At 39.1% G+C, this 27,655-nt stretch overlaps 1 protein-coding gene across 1 annotated transcript in view; it reads left to right on the plus strand.

Moving 5' to 3' along the window:
• The first annotated feature begins 11,407 nt into the window (after positions 1-11,407).
• LOC121189452 (VPS10 domain-containing receptor SorCS1-like) overlaps positions 11,408-27,655 on the plus strand; it is a 103,096-nt gene continuing 86,848 nt past the window's right edge. The window contains exon 1 of the mRNA XM_041049581.1: positions 11,408-12,106. Coding sequence (XP_040905515.1) covers positions 11,408-12,106 — 699 coding nt within the window. The remainder of the gene's footprint in view (positions 12,107-27,655) is intronic.

Below are 27,655 nucleotides of genomic sequence, written 5' to 3' on the forward strand. Positions count from 1 at the left end.
GTCATATTGGCCTTTGTGTAGTTTTAGTGTTCACGAATGTATGGACCATAAGATTTGTGAAAACTTAATAATGCTGAAATTCATCATTAGGAAGAGTTTGCCCCAAAATGTGTAGCTTTGATGCCAGCAATATTTCCAATGCTGTCACATCAAAAATGTTCTGAGCAGCCACTGAACTCTGATAGTTTCCCATGTGAGATGCTTGTGCCTCATTTGTGGCATGTTTCTTATTTCAGTCTTTCACAACAAAGTATGAGAAGTGAAGCTGGATAATGATGAGGTCATGCAGTTAAATCAGGAATCAGTGTCATCACCCCAACACTGCATACTGATGCTTCCATAAATAGAGTGTCTATTGACGTCATAGTCCGTCTCACACAGATTAATTTGAACCTACATAAGGTATGTGAATACATTCCTGATGGCCTTGACAACTCACTCTTCTCTCACACCTCCAATAAAACTTGACTGAGGAGTCTGCAAGCCTTTGTGTGTGCTTCTCACAGAGGCAAATCTCAGAGGAGCAGCGGTACTTGTGCTATGACAGTCAAGCCTGGGACGTCGAAGTCTCGCACTTTTCTTCTGTTCTTTATCTTTCTTTTTTTTTTCCTTCCTTGGCTAGTGAGAATAGGCTGAGTCTTCCCAATTAGCAGTTTTCTGAAGAGGTGTTGTGACAGCCAGGGAATACAATTTACAGTTGTTAAATCTTATCTGAAGTTGCTGTCTGTGTCTAACAAAGATAATGTTAAGCTTGATAATAATCCAGAAAACTATACGAAGTGAAGTATTGTGATGATTGATTGTATATGTTCGGATCAAAGGTGGTCTAATCCTTACAACACAGCTGTCCAAGCTGCTTAAACACTCCTCCTGAAATTGCTGTCTGCTGCCAGATAATGTAGACCAGTCGCAAATCACACCTGCCTTTTGTAAGCTGGTGGGAGACCTGCACAGCTTAGCTGAGAGCAGGAAGAAAGTTTACAATGGGGAGACGAAGAAAAGAAACGTGAGAAATGTGTTGCTGTTGTTTCCTAGAAGTGCTGTGGCTCCATTTATTACTATCTGACAGGAGACAATGAGAAATGTGTGGATGAAAAATGGAGGAAAGTATTTCACAGATCTCACAAACGTGTCTTTTGAAGTGTCTTCACCAAAAATATGTTCATCATTTATATTTTTATTTCACTAACAAAACAGCAACTCAATCCATCTTATTCCTAGCTCCATGATACCTTGCGTGAATAATGAGTGCAACCTGAGGTTAATCTTTTCACTGAACCAGGGTGTGCAAAAGTAGCGGTCTACCTCTGGTGTCCTGCCTTTTCTTAGAGCTTTCTGGGAAATAAATGATGAAGTAACACCTTAAAAGACAACAAAAATTTTGGAATTAGGCTTATACTCTTTCTTGCCAAGAGATGAGAATATTGCTGATACTTCCATGTTTCTGCAGTAAATCTGAGCAATTCATTTAATCAGTCCAAAATCAGTGCAAAAGAAAAGTATAAAAACAATACATCACTGTTATGTGGATTAAACAAACAAGACATAATGTGTCAGTGTGTGAACTTTAGTGGCGCTGGTAGACAAGTAAGGCTAGCTGTTTCCTTTAAGGTTAGCCAGCTGCTGGTGGTAACGTCATATTTAACTGGAATACATACATGAGAGCAGCATCAAACTTCCCATCTAACTCTCAGCAAGAAAGCTAACACTCATGCTTTTGCACTACCAAGCATGAAGAAGTAGCCTCAGATAGTATTAACAAACTAAGTTAGCTTAGTGTTAGCTAATAGATGTGGTCATGAGAGACTTTGAGTCTGTGTTTGCTTACAAACAGACAAGGTCTTGCTCCACCTCCTTTAATACAACATACAACTTTATTTTGTACTGACAAGCCTCACAGTTTATCAGATTGTTCATTGCTCCACTGTTGGTGGCAGCAGAATCAATAGAGTAGAGCTGGTTAAGTAAGCTATGTTACTTTAAGTTGATTGATCACATTATCCTGTTTGAGGTGTGACAGACTGTGTTTCCACATTTTCTATTTTCACAGACTCTCCTTGAGAAGAGAAGGGGAAAAGGGAATGAGAATTAGCCATATTCTACATATGCGGAAGCTGCACTCAGCAAAGTGGGTGACATTAATATTTTCTCAGTGTTTAGAACTGGAAAACCACGCTATTTCTTCCATTCACATCCTGTCTGAATCATGAAGGTGACCTCATCGTGCCGCCTGGGCTACGCTGTGAGGCAGTCCCTCTCACATCTTGCCAGTGGCATCAGAAGTGAAAAGACTCAAATGTATTGATTTGTAATGGTGGCTTTAATCTTAAATGACAGCTCTCTGTGAATGCCATTATGTGAAAGCTGCTCCAATGAACTTGCACATTGATTAATTTTGTCTTTTGAAATGGCAGCCGCGGGTCCGGTAAGTATATTTCTTTCATACAGATGCAGCTCAATATGTGGCCTTCAACATTATTGTTCTCGGTTTTCGCAGTCAACTTTTCCCCCCACTCATAGCTCACTGTGTCTTGGAAATGACGTAGCCAGATAAAAGCCTGTCAATAGAATGAACACTGACATGTTCTCAATAGAGTCTTGCCCTCTCCCTTGCTGTGGAATAGATTTATTTCATTTTCTCTTTAAATTCAAATACCATTCATGACAGTCGCCTGTATGCCTCCGACTTTCTCTTGCAGATCCTTGATGCCGAAGCATTGTGAATAAAAGCACACACAGTTCCAGCTAGATTTTGGTAAAGCATGCTGCAGTGCAGACCAGCTTGATGTTTCACTGAGAAAGTGAGAACAGCAGCAAAGGAACTGACCTATATGAAAAGAGCATTTTAGACCTTCAAGCCATTAAATTAAAACCTTCATAAGTGGAGACTGACAGCACAGTTGCCTTCTGTGCTTGGGGATTCTTGGGGGAGCGCTGCCAAATGCTGTACCTGCTGTCCCTGAACTACAGTGCAGGGTCAGCGCTGGAGGTGGCCACCTCAGCTGGGTGTAAAATGGCCAGTAAATCACAAGCAATCCAGGACAGGACAGGGCTTGTGTGGAGGCGTGTATGTGTGTGCAGTTGGTGTAGGGGGTGGAGAGGGGGGCAGAGTATGTGTACAATCTTTTACATTAAAATGTTGCTTATCCTCAGAACACTGTCTACACAATGCATGCATGATCAGCCAGGAGATTATGCGCATTCGGGTAGCAGGGTACTCTTTGTGCACTGGTGAATGTTTATGTTTGCTTCTGTGCCAAGATTTGCATGTGCATGTCTTTGTGTGTGCGTGCAGGTCACCCTGAAGCTGCTAGACCAGATGTGCAGGAGTCTGGATTGTGCGGAGTGATGAGTGGCTCCCTCGCTGACTCTGCAGACTTGGAACAATGCACACAGGTCTCTCCAACTAATGAGCTCTCTATATAGAGAGCACACGGAGAGAGCCTCCTCTCTGCCTACAGTTTCAATCAGGGGGCCTCCGTATCTGGGGAGCAGAGCTTTTTATGCTTGCGCTGGCGCCGGACCAAGGAACTTGATACAAAATGCAAAACAGCATCGAGTACCTGAGGTGGTTCCAGTTTGTTTGTGTCACTAGGTGGAGAGTGACAGGTTTGTTGGATCAGGATGGAGTAGGTTTAGAAATGCAGAGGCAGCAAGGCTATTTTTTGCTTTAGACTTTCTAAAACATACACATTCATAGGTTTTGCTTATCTCACATTGTTACTTGGCCCTTTCTATATCCGTGACAGTCACCAAAAACATGTAAAAATACATTTTCAGTAACTTCAGAGTTGTGTGGAAACTGTGTCACATTTATGCTTCGCAGCACAAGGACAAAGATGAATCATCTGCTTTAACATTGCAAGCTCATTGCATTGGAAAGCTCTGCTCCCCGATGGGCTGTTAAAACCAACTCAAACAAATATAGGTTACAGGGGCTTAGAGAATGACGCAGCCCTCCTTGAGGCAAGAGTCCAGACTTCTTACTTAGCAATGACTCTACATTATTCATTTCACCTCTAATGTCTTTGTTTTGCAACAGTGCAGAACAGGACAAGACCACGACCTTAAATCTGAGATGCCTAACTACCAATAGAAAGCTCCAAAAAACATTAGATTAAAGTTATCTAAAATTATCTGGAAATAGATTATTTATTTATTTTTTGTCAGATGAAATAAACAAAAATGTGCTGTGACAACATCATTATTAGAAGCACCCACAAGGAGGGGAAAACCTTTTTATCACCACTGGTTGCAGCAGAATGAATCAGAGCCCACGCTGAAATCTAGTCTTCCCAGTGCTAAATATGGTTCTAATGAATCAGGGAATTGCAGGCTTTTAACCTAGCGTAAATATTTTTACCTGCCTTGTGGTTTTTAACCTCAGGGGAGACAATGGAAAACACCATACCACTTGTTTTTGGACTGCTGGGTACATTAAGACATATCTAAAGTTGATAATGATGAATTTTTTGCACAAGAGGCAGTTTGGAATGCAAATCTACTCTTATGCTACCAATCATAGCCTGGTAGCAATATCATAAAATATTCATTTTCACAGGAACACTATTCTGTGGTGGTGCAAAATCCTCTGCCTCTGATGGAGAAGTACAAAGATAGACCCACATACCCTACAGTGTTCCTCTGCCATATCGCGTACCTGTCAGGGAAATTACAAAGACTCGTGCGCTCGCGTCAGATTTCAAACGCCTAACCTTTCTGTCTTAGGTTTGTGTTTCTCTGGCAGCGCTAAATATATGAGATGCCCTCTAGTATCTTACAAGCTTACTGTTTTGATCTATGAGGTTGTGATATAAGCTTTGGTTAATAATTGATGTCTAGAAGGATGTCTCTCTCCAGCTCCCTCATACGACTCAAAAATGACATTCCTGAAAATAAGAGGGGTCTTCTGCAGGATGAAATATTTTACTTTGTGAATTACTGATGCACTGTGTGGGAGTTCCCACCCCCTCCTGGCTCCGTTGTTATTGTGCAAAGTTAAGTGTTTTTAAGTTTTCCATGGCCTTTAGACTACTAAGGAAAGGCTGTGCTGACCTCATTAGTGGTTACTGGCTAGCTCATGAAACTAGTGATCTGTGTCCTGAAGTTTCTATCTGCATGCTAAACAACAAAAATGACCTTCTCTTTTTCTCATATGTGTCTCTCCATGACTAATTAAGTTAGGGAAAAGGGGACTTGAAGACCACTGCTTTGCAAGGAGAAACACAAGAGCAGCATGTTGCTTCCAAACCTAAGCTGCTGCCAAAGAGTGTGTAAGACCAGTTTAGTAAAAAATAATATGACATTTTGGGGAATATGCTTATCTGTTTTCTTGCTTAGAGTCAGATGATGGACACCAGTCTCATGTCTGTATGGTAAATATGTAATACTGCCAGCAGACGGTTAGCTTAGTTTAGCATAAAGTCTGGAAACAGGTGAAACAGATAAGTAGCTGTTTCAGCTCTGTCCAAATGAAACCAAATCTGCCTCTACCTCTAAAGCTCATTTATTTCATTCATGCAAAAAAAAAAAAAAGTATAAAAACACATGGACAAATTCAAGCTGGATGTTTTTTCCAGTCTTTGGCTGGAGCCTCATATTTACCATGAGTGGGTAGGACATGAGTGGTATTGATCCTCTCATGTAACTCTCTGCAAGAAAGCAAATAATCAAGACTAGGCCCTGTGTGTTGCTTCAGATGGTTGACATTTACTTTGGGGAAATTGTTGTATCAAGCACGTTTCCCAGTAAAAATCAGCACATCTGGGTAGATAGATAGATAGATTTCATTTTTACAATAATAATTAGAGCTAGTAGTAATTGTTATTTATTATTAATCAATAGTGCCATGCACTATTGATTAATAAGTTTTATCACTCTTGCCATTTGCAATATGAGGAAACAGCTTGAATGGAGACATCTATAATTGATATAACAAGTCTGTGCCTCATGTCTGTGGTTTTGCAGCTGGAGGCTCATGAGAAGTTGTTATAACTCCCACTGTGTCCAAGACTCTTGAATAAGGGGTGAACTGTCTTCAAGATCTACAACCAAATCCAGCTGCCCTCAATTCAACTCTTCTTGGATAACCATGACCTGGATGACTGATAATCTTCACAGACATCCCACTGTGTGGAAAATTGTTTGACTTGTCCTCCTCAAGGATATCTGGGTTTGTCCTGTATATCTCTTTAATACTTTTCAAACATTTATCCTGTTCATTTATAATATTTACATGTGTGGCTGTTACTTAAGATTTCAAAGATATCTCTCTCCACTTGCAAACTGCTGTAATATTTTCTAAACTGAGTGGGTCAAAAAGAAAAAAGACAACACTTTAATGAGGAAATTGTCCGCAGGGTGTCCAGACTTCTGTCACTTCCACAGACCCTTTAAATGGACATGAAGGACTTCTAAAAGTTTTAATCCCAAGCTACTTCAGAGAAAAAAAAACTTCAGGCCTGCTGTGCCAACATTTCAATATTCCTCTCAGATATTAATGTTTACAGCCAGGGTGTCTTCAATTACTGGGTCAGGATTATTTTTCTTCTTCCACTTTCAGGACTCCCTCTGACCACCTGAAGACATCCCTCAGGAATCAGATTTGTTAATCTAATGAGGGATGAATCACCACAGCATCATTTCCCAAGCTGTCCATTTTTATATGAAAAAAACAACTACAGCAACAATAAGACAAGAGGCCATTGTCTGCAAACCTGTTTGTATTTGTTACCCTAAAATGAACTTTACCTCAGCTTCTCACAAATGACCTCCTTCTAGCTTTTATCTGGGGCATCAAATAAAAATTTGCTGTGTTTTGGTTTTGTTAAACAGCACTAATATCTCCTCTAACTCAAGTTACAGTACAGTTACACACAAAAAAAAAAAAAAAAAAAAAGAATTTGAACGATGATACATTTATCATTGAAACAGAAATATTAGGCTGGGACAGACCAGTGGGATATTAATTAAAGAGATAAGTTGTTTTATTTTAATGGAACCAAGGTTTTTGGCTCAAACATCTATAATGGCTCTATTTGTTTTATTCAAGCCTGGTGGCCACGGGAGGTATTAACTGCTTTAAACTCATTATTTTCCAGAAAGCAAACTTAAGGGACTTTAGTTTTTAAATAAGTTCATATTATGACATGCAAAATTAAATTAAATAATTTCTTTTTTCATTTAGTGGAGACTAGAAAATATTTAATTTGCTCTAGAGCACTTTATTCTAGTTCATTTTAATCTACAAGCCTTTAATTATGCTCTCTACATAACTTTAAATCCAAATGTGCACGATAGAATGAATCCATTATACCATGTTTTGTGACAGACTACACCAAGGCAAGATCATGTCTTCATTCCCCACTGAGCCTTGTTCATCTAATGCTGTCTTGGCAGTCAAACATGAAGATAACAACCACCAAAGCAAATAGAACACTGTACAACTTACTGAGTGTGCACTAATGCTGTGAATAATGAACACTTTATGAAATAATCTGCTATATTTGTTCCTAAGTGCTAAGTGCTTATCAGGCCCTGCATTACCACTCATATTTGCTGGTTATTCTAACCATATAAAGTTGTCCATGTTGGGCACATAAAGTAAAAAACAAGAAAAAAAAACAAGACAAAAAAACAAGACAAAATTAAGACAAATAGCTCCAAAATACATAATTTGCAACATTTTACCCTTACTTTGCACATGTTAAAAAAAATTATAATAATAAAAAAAGAACTGGTGCCCTGTGCTATAGCTTAATTTCTTCAAATCTTACAAGCAGCTCAGACCTATCACACAAATTTCTAGTGGAGTTAAGGTCATGCAACATCACTGCATTTTGGCTTCTTGGCAGGAGCGAGATGTGGAAAAATTTATGCCCTGGAGCTCAAAACATTAATTTCTTAACGTTTCCTCAAATTGTGAAAATAATGTACTCTTTAAAATGTGGATTAATGTAACTTTGTGATCATATTAAGCCGCAGTTTTTGTCCTGAGCTGAAAACTGAAGGTTGAGCTAAAGATGAGAAAGAATGAAGATTAACATAATGGCGAGGAGGTTCTGAGATAAGGAAATCAACTCCACTGATCACTAAATCTGTGAATAGATGATGTTTTTGAATCAGACCTCATATCCTGAGTTGAAGGTCATTGAATTAAAGACACATCCACTGTACAATAACATGAGCACAAAATGAATCAAAGTAGAGAATGGCAGCAGTAGAAAATAGACACTTTGTATGTTTCTGGTAATTAGATATCATAAGTATCTGTATTGATCTGTTTACAATATTTCATATCTTTCTGTGAATAGAAAAGAAGCATCTCACCATTTCACTGGCAACACAGCAGACTACAAACCTTATATCACATATTTGAAGAGTAACTAAAGGATTTGTGGTATCAAATGGGTACACCCTGCAGCATTTCACTGGGGTCAGAGCACTTAACCTGCAGCCTGTATTGCATTTCACCATATATCTCAATAATGTAATTGAAATCATTATTTGAAAAGGTGATTTTCTCTCCTGATGCCCCAGAGGTGTGTTCAGCACTAATTGAAGCAGATGTCTCAGGTGCCCATCATTAAATTGAGCTATGCTATTGCTATCTCAACACCCTCTGACTTAGTATGAGTGGTTCTGTAACACATCTGCATGACGCCAAATAGCTTGCACAGAAGTTCCACGCTTTTTATTACGTTTCTCATTTTAGAAAATTAGATTTTTAGAAAATTAGGTACATAATTATCACATTCTGAAAAAGAGGATCACTTTTCTATGGCAACTGTTTGTGGCTTTTGTCACATACACATATATTGCTGCTCATAATCAATGCTAAGCTGCACTGAAGGCAGATGTTAGCTTTTTAGTTGGAGCACAAGGGTGAGACAATACACTATGCATGACTAATGTCTGGAGTATCTTTGGTCCTTTTTTAATATATTATGAGGACCAGAGTAATCAGGATGGTTGTGAAAGTAAACCAGACACCAGAGTGGAAAAGGTCTCATTTCAAAGAAGGGCTATACAGTACTCTTTTCTTCTTCCACAGAATCCTATTTAATTAAAAAAACACAGATTAATCCAGCAACATGGATCACTGTCGTTTCAGTCCTTTGTGTGCTTTTCACACTGCTCACAAGGTCCCATCATAGAAGTATGAGCTCAGGGAGCATGACGCAGTTTGTATTCAGTCTGTGTGACAAGCGACAAAGCAATCTTGTCAGTCGAAAGACGATTCCACTCAGCTGCCATGTTGTGCACACCAATGTGCTGTATGGTATCAGTCCTGAAATCTGTCACCTTGTAAAGTGAAATTTAAACTCTGTGAACAAGTCAGAAACATCCTTCCAGGATATTTGATTTTTAATGCACACTTTACACCTCCCAGTCCTCAGTTTAGTTTTTTTTTTTGGAAAATCAATTCAATCAGGAAAGACATATATTAAGATGGATGCAGAAACTTTAATTAAGAAAGACTTTGGAACTGACCCTGTCGATTAAGGCGATGTATAGGGATAGAGCCCTATGAATAGTAGCCAATCAGAGATCCCTGAGGGAGCCTGAGGTACAGTATTGACACTGGTGGTGGTAGAGGGAAGAAGTTGCGAGCAGTGTAGACTGCAATGTCTTTTTCACTATTTTCTTACATTTAAACAGTTAATTGTTTAATCGAGAAAACAATCAGTATCGATAATGAAAAATTGCATCCACCTTTAGAAAACTGTTTTTTATCACAGAAATGTTACAAGCAAAACAAGGGACAGTACCAAACCAGCCATACACAGTCCTAGCTGCATGTGCACAACCATCCATGTCTAAACTAAGCAGACAGGTTAGGAGAAAATCCATTATAATCACTCCACAGTGTCATTGCAGATGTGTGTCTGACAAAGTCACAGCAAGTAAAAAATACATGTAAAAAGTTGAATAGGTGCCACGCACAGACTTTATTTCTTTTATGAGGTCTCCTACATTACAATAGTTAGACTGTGCTTTAGGTCTGCATTACGGTCAAGACTTGAGCTTTTTAGTCCATGTTCTCCATGATTGAAATTCTCAGTCAGCCATCAATCTGCATTATAGACTGGTTTCCCCTTGTCTGGTGGGGGCTAACTGAAACAGATTGAGACAGCTCTTGCTCACTGCATCACTAATGGCTGCCAATGAAAGACATCTCTGTGCAGTTGACCCGTATGTGGAACAGGATCACGTCGCAGCTCGGAGTGATGGGAAGAACACAGCTCAATATAGGCAGTCTCTTCAGCATCAGTCACCAGTCAACAGCATCCTCATCCTATTGACTAAATGTTGCCCAGAAATAGAATCTAATCACAGGGTTTGGACAGGCTCTAGTTCTCCTAATGGTTTACCATTAGCTGACTGGAACAAAGCCCAAAGTATAGAGAAATATATTCATACATATACAGTATGTCTGCATTGCATGGCAATAATGGCTTTTCGATTATTGCCATGGCACCTGCATACTCCCCTGTGCCTGTAACAGCAAGCAGAGGAGGATGATAGAGAAAATGATTACTCGCTCACCTCTGGTATGAATCCTTCTCATTATTTTCTGTCAGACAACCCTCCATTAACCTGAGAAAAGGGCACAAAAAAACAGAACCTAAAATTTGAGGAATATGCATTTTCTCCATTCATCTGTGTTGAATGGGTAATACAGGAGTGCAGCCTAAGTGAAACAATTTCCAAGCCATTTTGCAGGCGGGCCACAACAGAGTCATTACCTGCGTGGCATAATTGACAGTGAACACAGGCAATCCTGTTAATTGATTACCCAGGCCTGCACTAATGGAAAATGCAAAGCCTCATTGTATCTTCCATAAAGCCCCTGTCAGGAACATTTCCACACAAAGACTACCAGAGGCAGAGCCGATAATGTCTCTAGATTTTTTCCCCAGGGGCCCCAACATCTGAAGACCTTTCACACTATTTTAATCTAATGCATAATTACCTATGGGATAATGAATATTACTATTACTTTGACATATAATACTAAGGCAAAATATTTCGTCTGACTTAGTATCTGGCACAGAGCTGATCAAAAACAGAATAAAGACCCCCAGGGGAGCGCGTGCCTCTCCAGAAATATAACTTAATTAAGAGTACGCCCAGTTGCTGTTTTTTTTTTCTTTCTTTTTTTCCATCCAGGTTGAGATGAGGATGCGGGGGTATGGGCCCCTCTCCCCCTCTCTCGTACAGGATTCAGCCTCCAGCTCCTCCTCTGATGCGTCGTTTACATCAGTACTTTGGAACACTTGTCCGCGCGCTGCTGCACCTCCCCACAGTGCATTCACGGACTCCACTTTGCCAGGTGATGACAGACAGACGCTCAACAGTGAAAATGATATGTTTTTAACGCGCCTGAAGTCGGAATTAGCGTAGAATGGAGACGCGCCTCGGTCACTGCCTTTTTATCATTTTCTCTGAGTGGATTTGGCTCTTCACCCTAACTTCCATCCTGGGCGGAACAAAAGCGGAGGTGAGGTGCAATCCCTCGTGCCAGCTGCCGCTAATCACAGCATATCCCCGGGAACTCTCGGCGCTGGATTTGACTAATTTTGGTGAGGCACCAGTTGAAGAATTTCTTCGATTTAACGACGGGACACCGGGAGCCAAACCCACCGCCGAGGGGGACGAAAAGCACAACGCTGCGGAATTAACCGCGAGCGGAGAAAGTTCATCCAAAGTACAGCCACGGATACGGGGAAATAAAACAAGTTGCCTCGAGAAGGACGCGTTAAACGGTCAACAAAAACTTTCCAACTCGAAACTGTTTTCTCGTGCGTTTACTCCTTTTCCCCAAAACGTGACAGAGAATGGCACCGGTGATGCGAAAAATAACAGTTTTTATGGAGAAAATGGGGCGCAGGTTGATGTGACGGTAAACGAGGACAAGGATGTGGCCGGTCGGAGACGAACGCGAAGGGGCGCAGAGACTTGGTCCGGATTCAGACCCGAGGGCGGGGATGAGGCTTCGTTTTCGGACCAGGAGGAGTTTCAGCTCACAAGTTCGACATTTGCACTCAGCGGGGACACGGCCCATAACCAGGCGATGGTGCACTGGTCCGGACAAAACAGTAGCGTAAGTAGTGAATGTGCTCCAGATTTACGCACGGAGCCCTTTTGACGCAGTGTGGTCAGTGTTCACTCACATGTCTTGTGCGGTAATTTGAGGGATTTTGACTGTGAATGACCGAGCAGATTAAATATGAGCCTGATGAGAGGTAGCAGAGTTTGAGGGAATCAGTCTTGTGTGCCTGTTTCTTGCCCTGCCCCTCTCCCTCTCTCTCCCTCTCACTCACCCTCTCACTCTCTCTCTTCCCCTCTCTCTTCCCCTCTCTCTTCCTCTCTCTCACTCACTCACACACACACACGCACACACCCAATCCATTCTATAGTTAATTGATTAACTGATCTGGCAGGTAGCCTGAAATTTAAAGGAAAAAGAAAAAAAGTGAAGCCAAGAGTTCTGCATAGAGTTTAAAGGGAATTATATCTTCTCTTCTCTTCCCTTTGTCATTCTTTCCCCCATTTATTCACTAATTCATCCACACTCACACAAAGGCACATTGTTCTGTTTTTTTTTTCAAATCGCTTTTCTTGGCAGTTTGCTATAGGCATACATTTTGTGCATAAATGAGATCAATAATCCAGTACATCTTGATAGCGCTTATGTCTGCTTTGTTCAAAAGCAGAGAAATGGTTGTTGCTACAAAAGGTTAAGTATACAGCTCACTGACTGATATACTGTGTTCTCAAGCATATAAGTCAAGCAGACATTAAGCTATGTCTGAGAACACACAGCTACTGAAGGGTAAAAATGGTAGTTACTATATAGAAGACAGATGGAAAGTCTAAAAATAGCAACAACAATAGAAATAACAATTTATAAGGCACACTTCATACAAAGAATGGAATTTGCTTTACAATCAAGAGAAATGAGGAGCAAAATGGAAGACAAAATGGCACCATAGCAATACTAAATTTATGTAAAGAGTAAGAGAAACATTAGAAAACCAACAGAATCAGATGTCTTTTAAGCTGTTGCTTAAAAATGCTCACTGAGGTTGGCTCCATAACATCCAGGGGACTGACATTCCACAGTTTGGAGACACGAAAATGTCTCATGTCTGTGGTTCTGAACTTTTAACAATGCACAGCGGAGGATGTGAGTGAACGTGAAGGCACTTAAAACAGCAGGGAGTCTGTGATGTGAGCTCATTCCTTTAGAGCTTTATATATAAACAAAGGGAATTTAAAATCAATGCTAAAATATACTTGGAGCCATTTCAGGTTCAGTTAACACCACACTCATTTGCTCCCTCTTTTTCTTGTCTTGATTCAAGCAGCAGAAATTATACTATCAGCAGTCCCTAAATAGATATTTCAGTAATACCAGAGAAATTTGTAGAAGTCTGTCCTACTTGAGATGTAAGCATGAATTAGCTTTTTGGCACCTTGCTGGTTGAAATTGGACCCTGTCAGTATTTTTGACTGAAAGAATGCTGATCATGTAGTCCTCAGGCTTGATCTTGGGAGCCAGAGATCCAGGGTTCTTGCTTTTTTTGGCCTTGGTGCTAAGCAATAGTATTTAGTCTTGTAGGGCTGCAACAACCGATTATTTGATTATTAAATGATCTGCAAATTATTATTATTATTTTTTGGTTTGTTGATTAATTGTTCTGTCTGCCAACAGTCCAAGACCCAAACATGCTTGTTTACTATCATGTATGACAAAGGACAGCATCAATTCCTCATGTTTGAGAAGCTATAAATATAAAATATTTGACATTTTAGCTTAAAAATAACTAAAACAGTCATTCAAGTTTTAGAAGGTTATTATACATCCATTTATTAAAAGCAAACAAGCATGTGTCATTAGCATAGCTGTTGATATTGATATTCTGATAACATGATCTAAGAGCAGCACGACTACTGAGCAGATCATGGGGTGAATATAGTTTCCTTTTTCTTTACAAAAAAAAAAAAAAAAAAAAAAAAAAAAAAAAAAAATATTATATATATTATATTATATAAAAAATATTTTTAAAAGCTGTAATGCTGGATAAACATGTCAAAGTTAACTGTTAGATTGTAAAACAGATGCAAAAAAAAAAAAAAAGCAAAAATAAAATAAAAACCAACATAAACCCAAACACAGAGCTAATGTCAAGTTATATTTTTTTAAAACTATGGCCTTCCTCAAATGAACAGTTTGACATTTTGGGAAATACAATTACTTTTTAGCCAAGAGTTTAATGAGTAGATGCCACTCTCATGTCTGTATAGTAAAAATGAAGCTGTCACAATCTGTGCTATTTCCTGTTTTATTTTGAAATTACTTTCCTTATACGTCCTTTGTGATTTTACTTCCTTTCTTTGTTTCTTTTCCCACCTTTGCGATTGTCTGCCCCACCCTGATTAGTTCACCTGTGTGTCATTGTGTACCCCTCACTCTTTGAGGTTCGTCTGCTTTGTTCCTGGTTGTGTGTGTGTGTTTCCCTGATGCTGGTATTCCTGGATTCCTGTCTGCCGGCTTGTTCACCTCATCTGCCTGTAAGCCTGTTTTTGCCTCATTAAAAGTACCTTCACAGCATTCACCTGCCTGCTAGTGAGGCTGCATTTGGACCCTCTCTACCTGTGTTCCTGGCTTTTTCAGTGACAGAAGCTACAACCAGCAGGTGATTAGTTTGGCTTAGCATTAAGACTGGTAGTAAGGGGAAACAGCTAGCCTGGCTCTGTGTAAAGGCAACAAAATCTGTCTCTAAATTTTTACTATTTAACATGTTATTTTGTTTAATTTGTATGGTTTAATGGGGCAGTTGAATGCTGGAACCACTTCTTGGCTTTCTTAGTTTTTTCCCCATTTCCATTCATTATGCTATTCAGCTTTTGATCAACTCTGTGCCATTACCCAAAATGTCAAACAGTTGACCTTTAAATACATTATGGTAATACTGTGAGAGTAGTAGTATCTTGGGAGAAGTGTTTAAGGATGAGCAAGTCATACAACATGAATAAAAAGTGTAAAGTATTATCCAGTATTTGGAAAAGTTTTGTTTCTAATTAGTAAAAATAAGCATGCATGATTAAATTACACTGCTAAAGCTGATGTTTAGCTATTTGTCTTTGATTCAAGTCATTATCGCCAGGATTTATCATAATCTTTTTCACAGTTACATGGCAAACTTTCTAGTCCTGCTTTGAGAAATCCCCCCTGATGGCACAGTCTCATCCCTCCTACGCACAATGTTATGTGTGTGTTCCCACTTCTGCTATATGCCACACCCTCTCTCACTGTGTAGGTGCAGACCAGGTGGTCAGCAAGGAAGCTCACCGATTTTCCAGCTGGTGTACTTTTTTTTTTTTCTTTACAGATCTATTTAAAGTAGTAATTATTTCAAAATTAGCTAATTTCCCTTTCCCAAGTTGAACATCTTTGTTCATATAGTTACAGTTCAGTCATTATGACCATAATCCGCTTCCTTAAATATTAGAAAATCCAAAAGAGGATTAAGGCAGGCAGTCACACATCAATAGGCAACCCTTTCTTAGAGGCTGAATTATGCGAGTGAGACAGTTTGTAAAATAGTAGATAAATTGGACAACAAGTACAAAGAAAGAAGGGAGGATTTAGGGGCTGGTGAATGCTTGCAATGTTCATACACGTAATATCTCCTCTGGCTTGTTACTGTGACTCAGTTTGTATGGTGGAAAGTGCTGCTCTGTTTTGACACTTCAGGCAGTTGTCCTCACATGCTGACTTTGTCACACATGAAATCAAGTTTTCAGGCTGGCCACACTCCTCGAAACTCCAGACATTTCTTCGTTAGCTGCGTTGTGCACCCCACTGTGATATGTTTTTTTTTGTTTGTTTGTTTGTTTTTTGCAAATTTTGAAACCTGATAATTGGTTTATAGTATAAAGCCTACAGGACAGCAGTCTGTGAAACGCACTGTCTGAGCTTGTTATTGACTTGTTTTGATATTTAGTTTTCTTGTCCAATTCCACATGTCATTTTGTTATTAATTTGCATCTGAAGTCTGGTTGGTAGTTCTTACAGTTCTTTTATCATTTCTCCAAGTGTCATGGTTTGAAAACTAAGCTGCGATGTCATTTCAGCTTTTCGGTTGGCATGAAAACCAAGGCAAATGCAAAACAGTGCTCAGTCCATGTGCTGCTACCACACTCATTCATGTGGTTGCTGTCTCTGACATGAAACATTTCAACAACAATAGCCCTCTCATTGGATGTGAACAATTTAACTGCAGCAATTAAGTGACATGCTTCAAGGATTCAATAACAATGAAGCAATGAGAAAGTAAACCTACAGTATTCCTAAGAAGATATACTGCATTCAAGCAGCCATAGCCTTAAAATGTTTACCTATAGGAGTCAGTAGATAAAGAATTTCATTCATCTTATGTGGCAGAGGATGTTAATCAAAGATCCAGTGGGTCTTCAGGAGCAATTAGCCAAGGGCAAAACATGTTATCAAGCAGGAAATGCTACATTTCTCAAGGTTTTCAGTGTGCAGTGAGACATATTTGATTTAGTTGGTTTTGCTTTAGGTTTGTCACTTTCGTATTTGAAATTCGAACTAGGGTTTGAACTAGCTGGGGGGGGGAAACTGAATATTCGATCTGTATCGATCTGTTCAAATACAAAATTCTCAGTGTATAACCACAACAGGCTGTGCCTTGTACTCCGGTGATGCAAGCTCATAAAATGCACTGCAAAATGGAGAAAACTAGCGAGCTGTGCCGAGCGAACAATTTTGGCACCAAACTATTTAAGATACCACGAGAAGAAGCATTTTGGGATTCAGGGGCATAGATGGAAAAACTGTGGCAAAGGGTGATGCTGCTTACATTTTCATCAAAGTGCTTTTCTATTAATCTTGTATGTTGTGTTAATTTACTCTACACACTTAAATTGGCCTTTCTGCACAGTCAAAATATATGACTTCTTTGTTCATACTGGACAGATCAGTCAATCGATGATGACAGAGGTGCCCATACTAAATGTAAACAGTGAACTCACAACTCATTTTTGCCCACTGACAGCTCCAGTAAAGTTATTCAAACAAGACGGCTGTCTCTTCAACAATATTGACAAGAAAAAGGCAGCGTTCTTTTTACAGTTCTGCTATGAACCAGAGATGGTCTATTCTCCTGCGAACTTGAGTCTCAGTCAAGACTACAATAGCCACAAAATGTAAAATCCTATTCCAGTAATATTAAAACAAGCTTGCTACAGTTTGTAATGAGTCTTTTGACAGCAGCCATGTGGGAAATCAAACTGTGGGATTGCTCAAACTGCAAGACAACCGACCAAAATTTCTAACATGCCAGAAATTCACCCAGCGGTCCAGCAGCCAGATAGCTGAGTATTCAGAAATTAAACCCATTTCTTAAATGGGGGGGGGGGGGTCCTCGACTTTACAGTAATGTTAGCTTGTCACACAAGGGAGACAGAGGAGGAAATGCAAATGAGCAGAAAAAATTTTAATTCTATGACAGATGTTTCGGATTAGGCTTACATGGGGTGCGTTTAAATTAATTTGAATGAATGACGTGTTTTAATTAGTTTGAACTTTATCTTTTGAAACGGTGATAGGCCTGTTTGTCATGATTTCCCTGTGCCTAAATGGATTTTATTCAGGTGCTCTAGATTCCTCTCACAGTCCAAAGACATGCAAGTAAGGTGAATCAGAAAGTCTGAATTGCCTGTAGGTGTGAATGTGTTTTGTCATTCTGTGTTAGCCCTGTGAGACTGTCAAACTGTCTTGCCTAGTGCATGCTGGGATAGGCTGTAGCCCCCTATGACCTTGAACACATCTGTCCTATTTTGGTTCCACTTGGTCCAGCTGTTTTAAATGCCATGCGCATAACGTTAATCACTTAAAATTCTCCACAGAAGAAACAGTATACAAGCCACACACTGTATAATTTAAGAGACATCACAGGCGATAGATATTTCACTGAATAAAAAGGTACTCGTGTCCTAATTGTGTTCAGAAACATGGACTCCATTTTCCTCTTTTTCCTCTTCTTCCTCTGGGTTGGGGCCAGGATGATGATCCCTACAGCCTCCGGGACATTTCTTGTTTGAGTATTTGTCCTAAAAAACATAGTTATGTTTTATTGCCAGGTGACCTCTAGTATCTGTAGAAAGGAGGAGGTTAGATGACACAGGAGACAGCCTTTCATTTCCCTGTTTGCAATCTGCTATGGGTCGTATCTGTGGGAAGGGACAAACATCCAAATGGTTGTTCAAGTTGGAGGACTTCTTGGCTGAATGGTCAGCTCCAGGGTTCTTAAAACTCTCTGTGTCTAGATCCTTTGTTGACTTTCTCCATCCTAAGCTTTCTACTCTTGGGGAAAAAATATTTTTCTCTGCCTTGAGCAACTTCGTGGAGCAGCTGCTCAATTCTTGAAATGTTTCCTCCATCTTACAGCCATTGAATATTTATTCCCCCGCTCATGGGTACTCAAGTCCATGTTTTGTAGTATCTTCAGCTCCTCCATTTTCTAGTAAAGGGTATAGCGTAAAGTGAGTAGTAAAGTGATAGCCTGGCATGTAGCTTCTCCTCATCTACCTCATTGAGCCCTTGCTAGATTGTCTCATCTGCCTGTGCAAACTGGAGACGGGCCAGGTATACAGTCAGTAGTTTCATCTGTATCTTGGTTGCTTCTATGACTCACTGACAGACAGGTCAATAAAATATTGTATTCAGTGGCATTCTCCAGTTCCACTTTAAGATTTCCCTCAGTGACCTCCAACATTGCTGCAGTGTCTGTTATCTTTCATTTGGTTGAGCTGGATCTTACTGTCTGTACTGTAAGTTCTGAGAGATGAACCAGCTGTCAGTGAATCTCCTGTCCATTCAGTGCAAACATCTATCCTATTCTACAGAAATTATTCAGTTTTATTCAATTATTAATCTCCATTGTCCCATCGGAGGCTGCCATACCTTGACTACACATGCTTGAGAAAATGTCCATGAAAGCCAACACCTTAGAGACTTTTAAGTTTTTGAGTGCCAGTGTCACTTGTCTGAGGTAAACGGAGGTAAATGATCAGTTAGAGATCCAACAGAATGAGGGTTATTTCATGATCGAGGAAAATATGACACTAGCTCCTTTCAAGCTGTCAGTTACAAGAATTTATTTAGACTCTGTCAGTGCCACAAAAGCCCTGAAAAGATAATTGAAATTACTGTTATGAGTGTGCCTCGATTCTGCGGTCACTGTGCAGCACAGCTTAATGGATATCAGAAAGTGTTACGTCAAAAACAATTAATGTAAAGTTAAATTTAAACTAAGTTTTAAATTTTTACATTTTTTTTCAGTCAAAGATGAGATGGGTGAATTGTTACTTTGAGGTAAAGATAAAAAAAATATCCCCAATGTGAGTTTGGCGCAAACACAGTTTTCAACAATGTTAAATATAATTAAGGAAAAGAAAGAAGCCTATGGAAAGATAAATATCGGTATGACATCATTATGAGGATATATGCTAAAGTATGGCTTTAAATATACTGCAAAAATGAATTTGCCGTGTTTTGAAGTACTTGAAAGTCATGTCTTCTCCCTTTGTGACTTGCAGGTGCCTTTTCTTTTCTTTTTTTTTTCTTTTTTTTTTTGCCAGAGACACAGCTGAACACAAAGTTCTGGAATCACATTGAAGCATAGTACATCTTCCAAAAGTTCTGCTCAACAGCAGAGTGGAAACACACCCAAACTGGTTATTTTAGTACAACGCTGGCCTTACTGAAGGAACAGTGTTAATGTAGAATACATCTTACTTAAAAATATATGAAAAAACATTAAATAAAAGATAACATTAAATATATTTAGGGTGAAATAGGCTAAAAAAAAACAAAAAAAAAAAACAATATAGTTCTACTGTGCAAAAATCTTGGGGTATTAGCAAACTCTTGTGAATGGCAAAAACAAAACAAGCCAGAGATGGAAGAGAGACATGAGAGGGGTACAGAACTTCTCATCTAACTCTTAGCAAGAAACCCAATAACCATATTTCCCAAAATATCAAAATATTCTTTTCATAAAAATTGGAAGCCCCTTTGAACAATGTCAGTATGAAGGCAGTATATGCACAACAAATGTGACTTAAATTAATAAAATTTCAAAGTCAGGAGGCAGTAACCTTGAACCTAAAATGATACCTTATAGCAGTATAAATTAACATTTTATAAAACTTAAGCCAAGGTGGATTTTGTAGTACTTAAACCTACAGGATGCAAACATGATAGATGAATATTTATCTGGTCGAATACAAAGTATACTGTTTTCAATGCAAATATAATCAGAATAAAAAACTGATTTCTGACTATATTTGTCTCACTGTATATTGATTTGTCCTGTTGTCCCTGTCCCAGCAGAAAGTAGTTTTGGACAATTACACCAGAATCTGCAGCTCCCCCTACCACAGCAATATGTAATTCGGTTGACTGTTACGACCATGTTGACAGTTATTAAACCTGTTCAGCTCTGACTTCCCCATGGTGTACCTTTGGCAGGGAGGAACAAGAGATTTAATATGATCAATAAAAAAAAAAAAAAAAAATCAGTAGTTTACCTTTTCACCATTTTATCTTGTTTACCTCCCCCACCTTGATTCCTACTCCTTACGAACAGCCCTGTTTTGGACACTGATGCATGTAGTTCCCTGCATATAGCTATGCTGACATGCTCAGACAACCCTGTGGCCAATGCTGTCAGCACGGGCCTCCATCAGCTCCCCCCTCTCCTGGGTGGCTGTGATGGACAGGCTGTGGAGTGTGGTGGTGAGGGGGGGGGGGGCGATTGCTGAGGTGTTGTTTCAGGGACTGAATATCACAAGTCCTGCTAAAGAAACATAAATAAATTCATGAAATACATAATGATAAGAGCTGTACCACCACGATTCAACCTAAAGACAAAGAATTTATTTTTCCTGATGTATTTGTGAATGTGGCGTTGCTTACATTGCGTGGATAAACAGAGGGGCTGGTTTTTAAATCTCAGCATGCAGCTCTGCACAGAAACTACTGGCAGCCTGAGTTCAGCTCTGCCAAGCCACCAAGCCTTCCTGTGGAGAGGTTCGCTAACGCTTTGAAATCCTGCAGTGTGTTTTTGTTATCGTAAAGCTGTGTAACCCTCCTGGGTTTCCTTTCTTCTCACCGAGTGCTGTCTAATAGAGCAGAAATTCCATAAAAATCTGGCAAATTTTTTTTATGCTCGACCAGGATGAAGTTAATTTGGCTGGAACAATGTATAATGAGATTTTACCTTTTCTTTTTTTTGTCACAGGCACATCTTTGTGTTTGCACTTCCTTGTCTTCACGTACATCAAACTTATCTTGTGCAGGTTTATATTTTTGTTATATGTGCTCTGCCCGTTTTCACTGTGCCTCACTGTTGTTTCATGAACAGCTGCAAAAGCTTCAGAATAACTGTAGCAGCAGTTGGTCAGTAAAGAGCCAGTTTTAAACATTTTTTTAATGAGATATTTTGACAACCAACATGAAAATTATCACTATCTTTAAAATGTATTTTTATGTTCTCAGCTGGTTGGTGTGTTAATACAGTTTCAATCAGTCCAGCAGCTCCATCTATGAATCTGAAACTTTTTTTTTTTTTGGCCATTGCTCAGTTGCCACCTTATTTACTGTTTCTGAACACTTTGATTTTACAGTGGCCACCTGCATTATTCATTCATTCATATGAGTTACACCATCTGGCTGCTGCAAGAAAAGCCTCACATTCAAAACCATAACTTTGATTCACTCTCTGAAGTTTCCTTTTTGGAATTATAGTGATGCATTTTGGCAAAAGAGGAGGTTTCAAACACTACTTGTGAGTCTAATAAGACATATGGATGAGAGAAATCCTTCCCCAGCATATTTATCATATAAGCTGTTTTACTTTATTTATGTCAGAGGAAGTGTACTTTATTAAAGAGTCCAGGGAACTTTTAGTTTTTCACTGTGTCTTTTACCATCTCACTCAGCACTTCCAAATTTCAGAATGCTGAAGAGTTAAAAGGAGTTTTGGAAAAAAAAAAAAAGAAAAACACACACACCCTTGCACAGTGGGCACAACTTTTTGGTTGGGTTGAAAAACCTACCCACTCACTGTCTAATCCTTCCTGCATTGATCAGACCCCCTACTCATGCATGCTGAAGCTTCCAAGCTCAGCAGGCCACCATAGCCTAGCTGCTGAACTAGCCTAGGCTTTCATTTATGGTGCAGAAGCAAATGATGCGAGAGTGTAAGCCCAAAGAAGAAGAAGAAGAAGAAGGAAGCTGTTTCAGTTGACTTATCAACCGAGCTGCTACTTTCACACAGGGTCGTTGTCTCAACATGAGGAGTCCAATAAAGTCAGACACTTGCTGTTCTGCTTGGAAGCCGTAGCTGTAACACGGAGTATCTGCTTGCTGTCCATTTTAAACGCTGTTTTGATGTTCACAGATCAATAGAATTACCATCTACAAAGGTAGCAGAAAGAAAGAATGTTGCACATCAGTCACATTATAGCTAATTCTATAAGAATTAGATTTTAAAAACCAAGTCATTTTAATAGTGCTTGAAACAGTCACCAAAAAATGTTTTATTCCTTCTCCAATCATTTATTGTGATTTCACTCCTCTTCATATTTGTATTCAGACCCCTTCACTTAATTAATTTTATGTTGCAGCCTTATGCTAAAATCATTAACATTTTTGCATTTTTCCCCTTATCAGTCTACACTCGGTACCCCATAATGACAAAACAAAAACTGAATCTTTAGAGACCATCTTTGAAATGTTTCTACACCTTGAGCGGAGTCCACCTGTGGTAAATTCACTTGACTGCACATGATTTTGAAAGGCACACACCTGTCTATATAATGTCTGACAGCTGAAAATGCATATCAGAGCAAAAACCAAGCCATGAGGTCGAGGGAACTACTGGCAGTTCTGGAGTTCAGAAAAAGGATTGTGTCCAAAAAGACCTGAAAATGGCTGTCCACTGACAGTCCCCATCCAACCTCGCAGAGCTTCAGAGTATCTGCAGAGAGGAATGCCAGAAAACACTAGATTGTTGTGTCATATCTCGCTGAAGACTCAAGGCTGTAATCACTGCCAGAGGTGCTTCAACTAAGTACTGATTAAAGGGCCTGAATACTTCTCTTAATGATATATTTCAGTTTTTCCTTTTTAATAAGTGTTAAAACATTTCAACACTGTTTTTGCTTTGTCATCATGAGGTATTGAGGGGAGAATTTGAATTTAAACTATTTTAGCTTAAGGCTCAATGTGAAAAAAGTAAAGGCGTCTGAATACTTACTGAATATCGGCCTTTATCAGGACAGAAGTAGTTTATTTTGTGCAGAGTGATATTGTGAAGTTGCTTTATAATTTATGATTGTTGTGACCTGCTATCCATTGGAGAGCCAGCAGCTCTGACTTCCAACAACCAAGCTTCAACACAACATCTGGTGTATCAGGAAATGTTGCCTTTGTTAATGAAGTGATATAAATTGATGTGGCAGACAAAAGCCTCTGTACATTACATGTCTCACTGAGGTGGTATTGAAGTATACGTGGATGTGCTTTCCTGCAGGCTCTTGTTGCTGTGGAGTGAGGCGCAGCTACACAAACAGTGTAATAGATATAGACTTTTTTTTCTTTATTAAAAGTGTCAAATGATGCTGTTTTTAATGTGGTTATTTTGTCAAGTGAAGTTCTGTACTTCATGCTGCAGCAGCCCCTGGGGCCTTTGAGTTTGCTTTCTAAGCTTATTCCTTGAAAGTCATTCGCCACCACACTGTTAACACTTCTGTGGTGTTAATATGTTGTAGGCAGGTGTTCTCACCCTTCTCTTCCCAATTAGTTTGTCTTAGCTGTGACACTGTCACCAGTTGTCTCAAATTTGAATATTACCATTACACCAAATCTTGACATCCTACAAAAATGTGAAATTCAATTCATCATCATTAAAATTTTTCATTTTAACAATATATCACATGACTACTTGTATGCGAAAGGTGTTGTTCATACTACTGACTGCATTATCACCCAGTTCTGCAGCTCCCCTGAGCTCCACGAGGATTTTTGACACCTTTTTTTAGCTCATTGTTTTGGTTTTACGGCCTATAACTGATGTTTTGATTTTGTCTCACCACTCTCATAATGTCGCCACCAGATGCAGCAGCTGGCAGTTGTTTTTCAGTGAAAAAGCTCTACAAACTCAGTGTATGCCACCTGCTCGGCACCAAACAGCAGACTGGCACAGGTAGTGACTATCTGGTGAATATGGTGGAGCATTTAGGAGCTAAAGAGTCAAATATTTCCCTCAGGAGTTAGTGGAGCCAAAAGGAGAGTGAATTTTGAAATTGCAGTCAGATGGGGGACACAAGCAAACTCAAAATGACTGATAATATTTGTCCATGTCTGCTGGATATGTAAATAAGCAACAGTTTCCAAACACGTCCCCCTTATCATTTACTGTATGCATATTATATAAGGTGACAGTATGTCAGTCTTGATTACAGCTCGTTGCTCATTCAGTTAATGTTGGTTTAAGGAAAACAATGGAGAATAAATTGCCAGCTCTGTTACTCTGTAGACTTTTGTGTTTTTCTTTAATTGTCAAAGGGTTTGTTCACCCAAGTAACAAAATAGTATATCTACACAGTATCCTGCATTACTCCATTACTCTGAATTATCTACAGATTGGGTTGACAGTAATGTTAAAGATCCAAATCCAGAGCACAATACTGTATGCACCACAAATTTCATTCACTTCCATTGTATTGGATTGTTTTTTTTTTATATTTTACTTTTTGATTTGGTTTGAGTTTATTTTATTTATTTATTTATTTATTTATTTATTTATTTTAATTTGGTTGAATTAACCATTTAAATGTGTAGTGCAGCCTAACCTAGCATGTCCTGGGAAAAAGGCAGGGAAACACCTAGACATATTTACCATTTTTTGATTGTCATATTTGTCTTTATTATTAATATTCCAGTCAATAACTCCTGTAACAACTGCACTTATGGAATCATCCATCTGTTTAATTGCTGTGGCTAAGTGTGATGACAGTTTTATTGATGAGGCAACTTAATTCCAACAGCTGATATGGTTGGATCAATGGGTCGGTGAGAGTGGGAATGAGTTGTAATACGTATTCTGTTGCTCCTTTGCTCCCTCTTTTCATTTGTTCATCCTTCAATAACACAATCCCCCCACCCCCAACTTCGGCTTTCTTGTTACCTCTACCTTACGCCTTCTCTTCTACATACAACACATTCATTTCACATCCATAATCTCTTCACCTTAAGCCCTTTAAGTCACCATTAAGCCTCCATTCATTCTTACATAATGATCAAATTCATCCCAGTCCATTTACCTCCAAGGTTTAAGATTTACAAAGGATTACAGGTTGAAAAATCAATTTGCTTGCTCTTGGATGTCAGGTAATCCAGTTTGGAGATATGTTGGTGGTACTGCAGTCCAATGGGCCTTGCACTATGTGTGGGCTAACATCAAATGTGGCACCTTTGTTGAGATTCAAAGGGAAAGATATGCTAATGCATATGGCATTATTATTTCAGTTATGCCATTTTTTTGTGTACGGTTAAAAGAAGAGCCTTCGTCCAGTGATTTCAAATAGCAAATTAGTGGCTTTTGTGAAATGCTGAACTTCAAACACCTGCTTCACACAGATCTACAAAGTGAATAATGTATCACTGTATTGATGCATTAACTGTAGCCATAGCCAGCATCCCTCAGAACACAGGAAACTTTTCCAGCCGGCAATAAGGTGGATACATATTACATCTGACTGTGATCCTGGATCCTTCCCAAGTAAATGCATAAAGTTAATTGCCACACAGAAGGGTGGATATAATTTGTCCTAATTTTCAGGCTGCTGCGGGTTGTTTTATTGTGTATGACAGTGTCCATGAGGGTATGACTTTTGGAAGGTATAAAGGCCATTTTATTGGAAGACCATAAATCTCTGCAGCCCAGTCTGGACAGTTGGTACCATAGTTATAACCAGCTCTGTGGATTATCTCTGAACTATCCCACATATAAAAGGTTTCTTACATTCAGCACAAAGTAAAAATGGAGTCAGAGTTTTCTTTGGCCGTTTATTCAAAAGAAAGCAAATAAAATATTTTTTAAAAGTAAACAACAGAAAATATTACCTGCTTCAAGCTTCTCATTTTTGGGAATTTGCAACTTTTCTGTGCTTTATTTAAAGATGCATTGCAATGTTGCGTTAGCCTCTGGCACTTTCCACTATTCGATTGTTTTCAGAGTCCAAATTAATTATTAGTTTTCATTGGCTTTGGCGATTCTGTTTATTGATACAGGCATTAACCATATCAGTTGAGAGAATCAGATCGTGAACTGCCCATATTTAGGATGGAGCACTTGAAGACTGGTGTTGCTGTTGTTTGCACAAATTGAGGTGTGTTGTGTTTGTTGCATTGCACCACTAAAATAAATCGACTGATGGAATGTCTGAGTTGGATGTTTTTGAAATTGTTTTTCCAGCTAAATGCTGGAGTCGATTGTACATAAGTGACCTGGAAGTGCCTTGCGTGCACTGCATGTGTATGTCACAGTTCAGTTTCACTGAAGCAATTAGTTTTGAGAGGGGGCAGGCAGGCTTTTATCTAACAGACATGAGGAGGGTTGACTTGTTTGGTTTGAGCAAAAGCCTAGAAAATGACTGGTGTTTGGAATTTCTTCTTCTCTGTGAGTAGGGTTTTGAAAAAGAGGTTACAATTTCTTGTTTACATGATGGAGTTCTTACTTGTTATTGGGATTTTTACCCCAAACACTCATAAGACTTGATAATTAGAAGATAGCTGAACAAGATGCCCAGAGAAGCTTCCCGGGAGAGCTGTATGATCTGCAGGTTTTATGATTGCACAGTGCAGGCAGGGCATTGCTTGAGAGATTAATTTGTGTAAAGGGTGAAGGGCAGAATGTGAACAACTGTTTTAGTGTAAAAGGACTGTTGGAATTTTATAAAAACACATTACTGTTTGTAGAAAAAAAATCATTCTGTTGGACTAAAGTCATTATAATACTTAATCCTTATGTTATTGCCTCACTTAACAGAAACAGGTTCCTCATGTAAACATGACTTCATGCATCAGTAATGACATGCATATACAAACACACAGGCATTCATTTATGTTCAGATGTTTGCTGAGGAAAACAGTTCTCTTCAATTTAAACAGAGGCAAATAGAAATGACCACAGTGAGCTTTTCGATAAATCTGGATTCATTTACAAGACATGTTGAAATCTACAGCTTTTCATGTATATTAAGTAGAGGCCTGTGCATTGAAAACCACATGTGACTATGACACTTTTTATGATCCTCTTCAAAAAAAAGATGTCCGTGATATTTATGAGGTCTATCTCTCTGTGCCAAGAATGAATTACAGTGCTGACTTATTTATTCATTCACTCATAGCTCACCAGTGATAGCATTTGCTGGTAGTCTGCTGAGTCTTAAAAAGCATTACAGCATACACATGTGATCAGAGAATATGCATAAGGTTTAGCTTTACAACAAACAGGGCAGCAGGCTGACACATCAAAGTTTTTATTTG

The sequence above is a fragment of the Toxotes jaculatrix genome, chromosome 11 (assembly GCF_017976425.1).
Source record: "Toxotes jaculatrix isolate fToxJac2 chromosome 11, fToxJac2.pri, whole genome shotgun sequence".
NCBI lineage: Eukaryota > Metazoa > Chordata > Actinopteri > Toxotidae > Toxotes > Toxotes jaculatrix.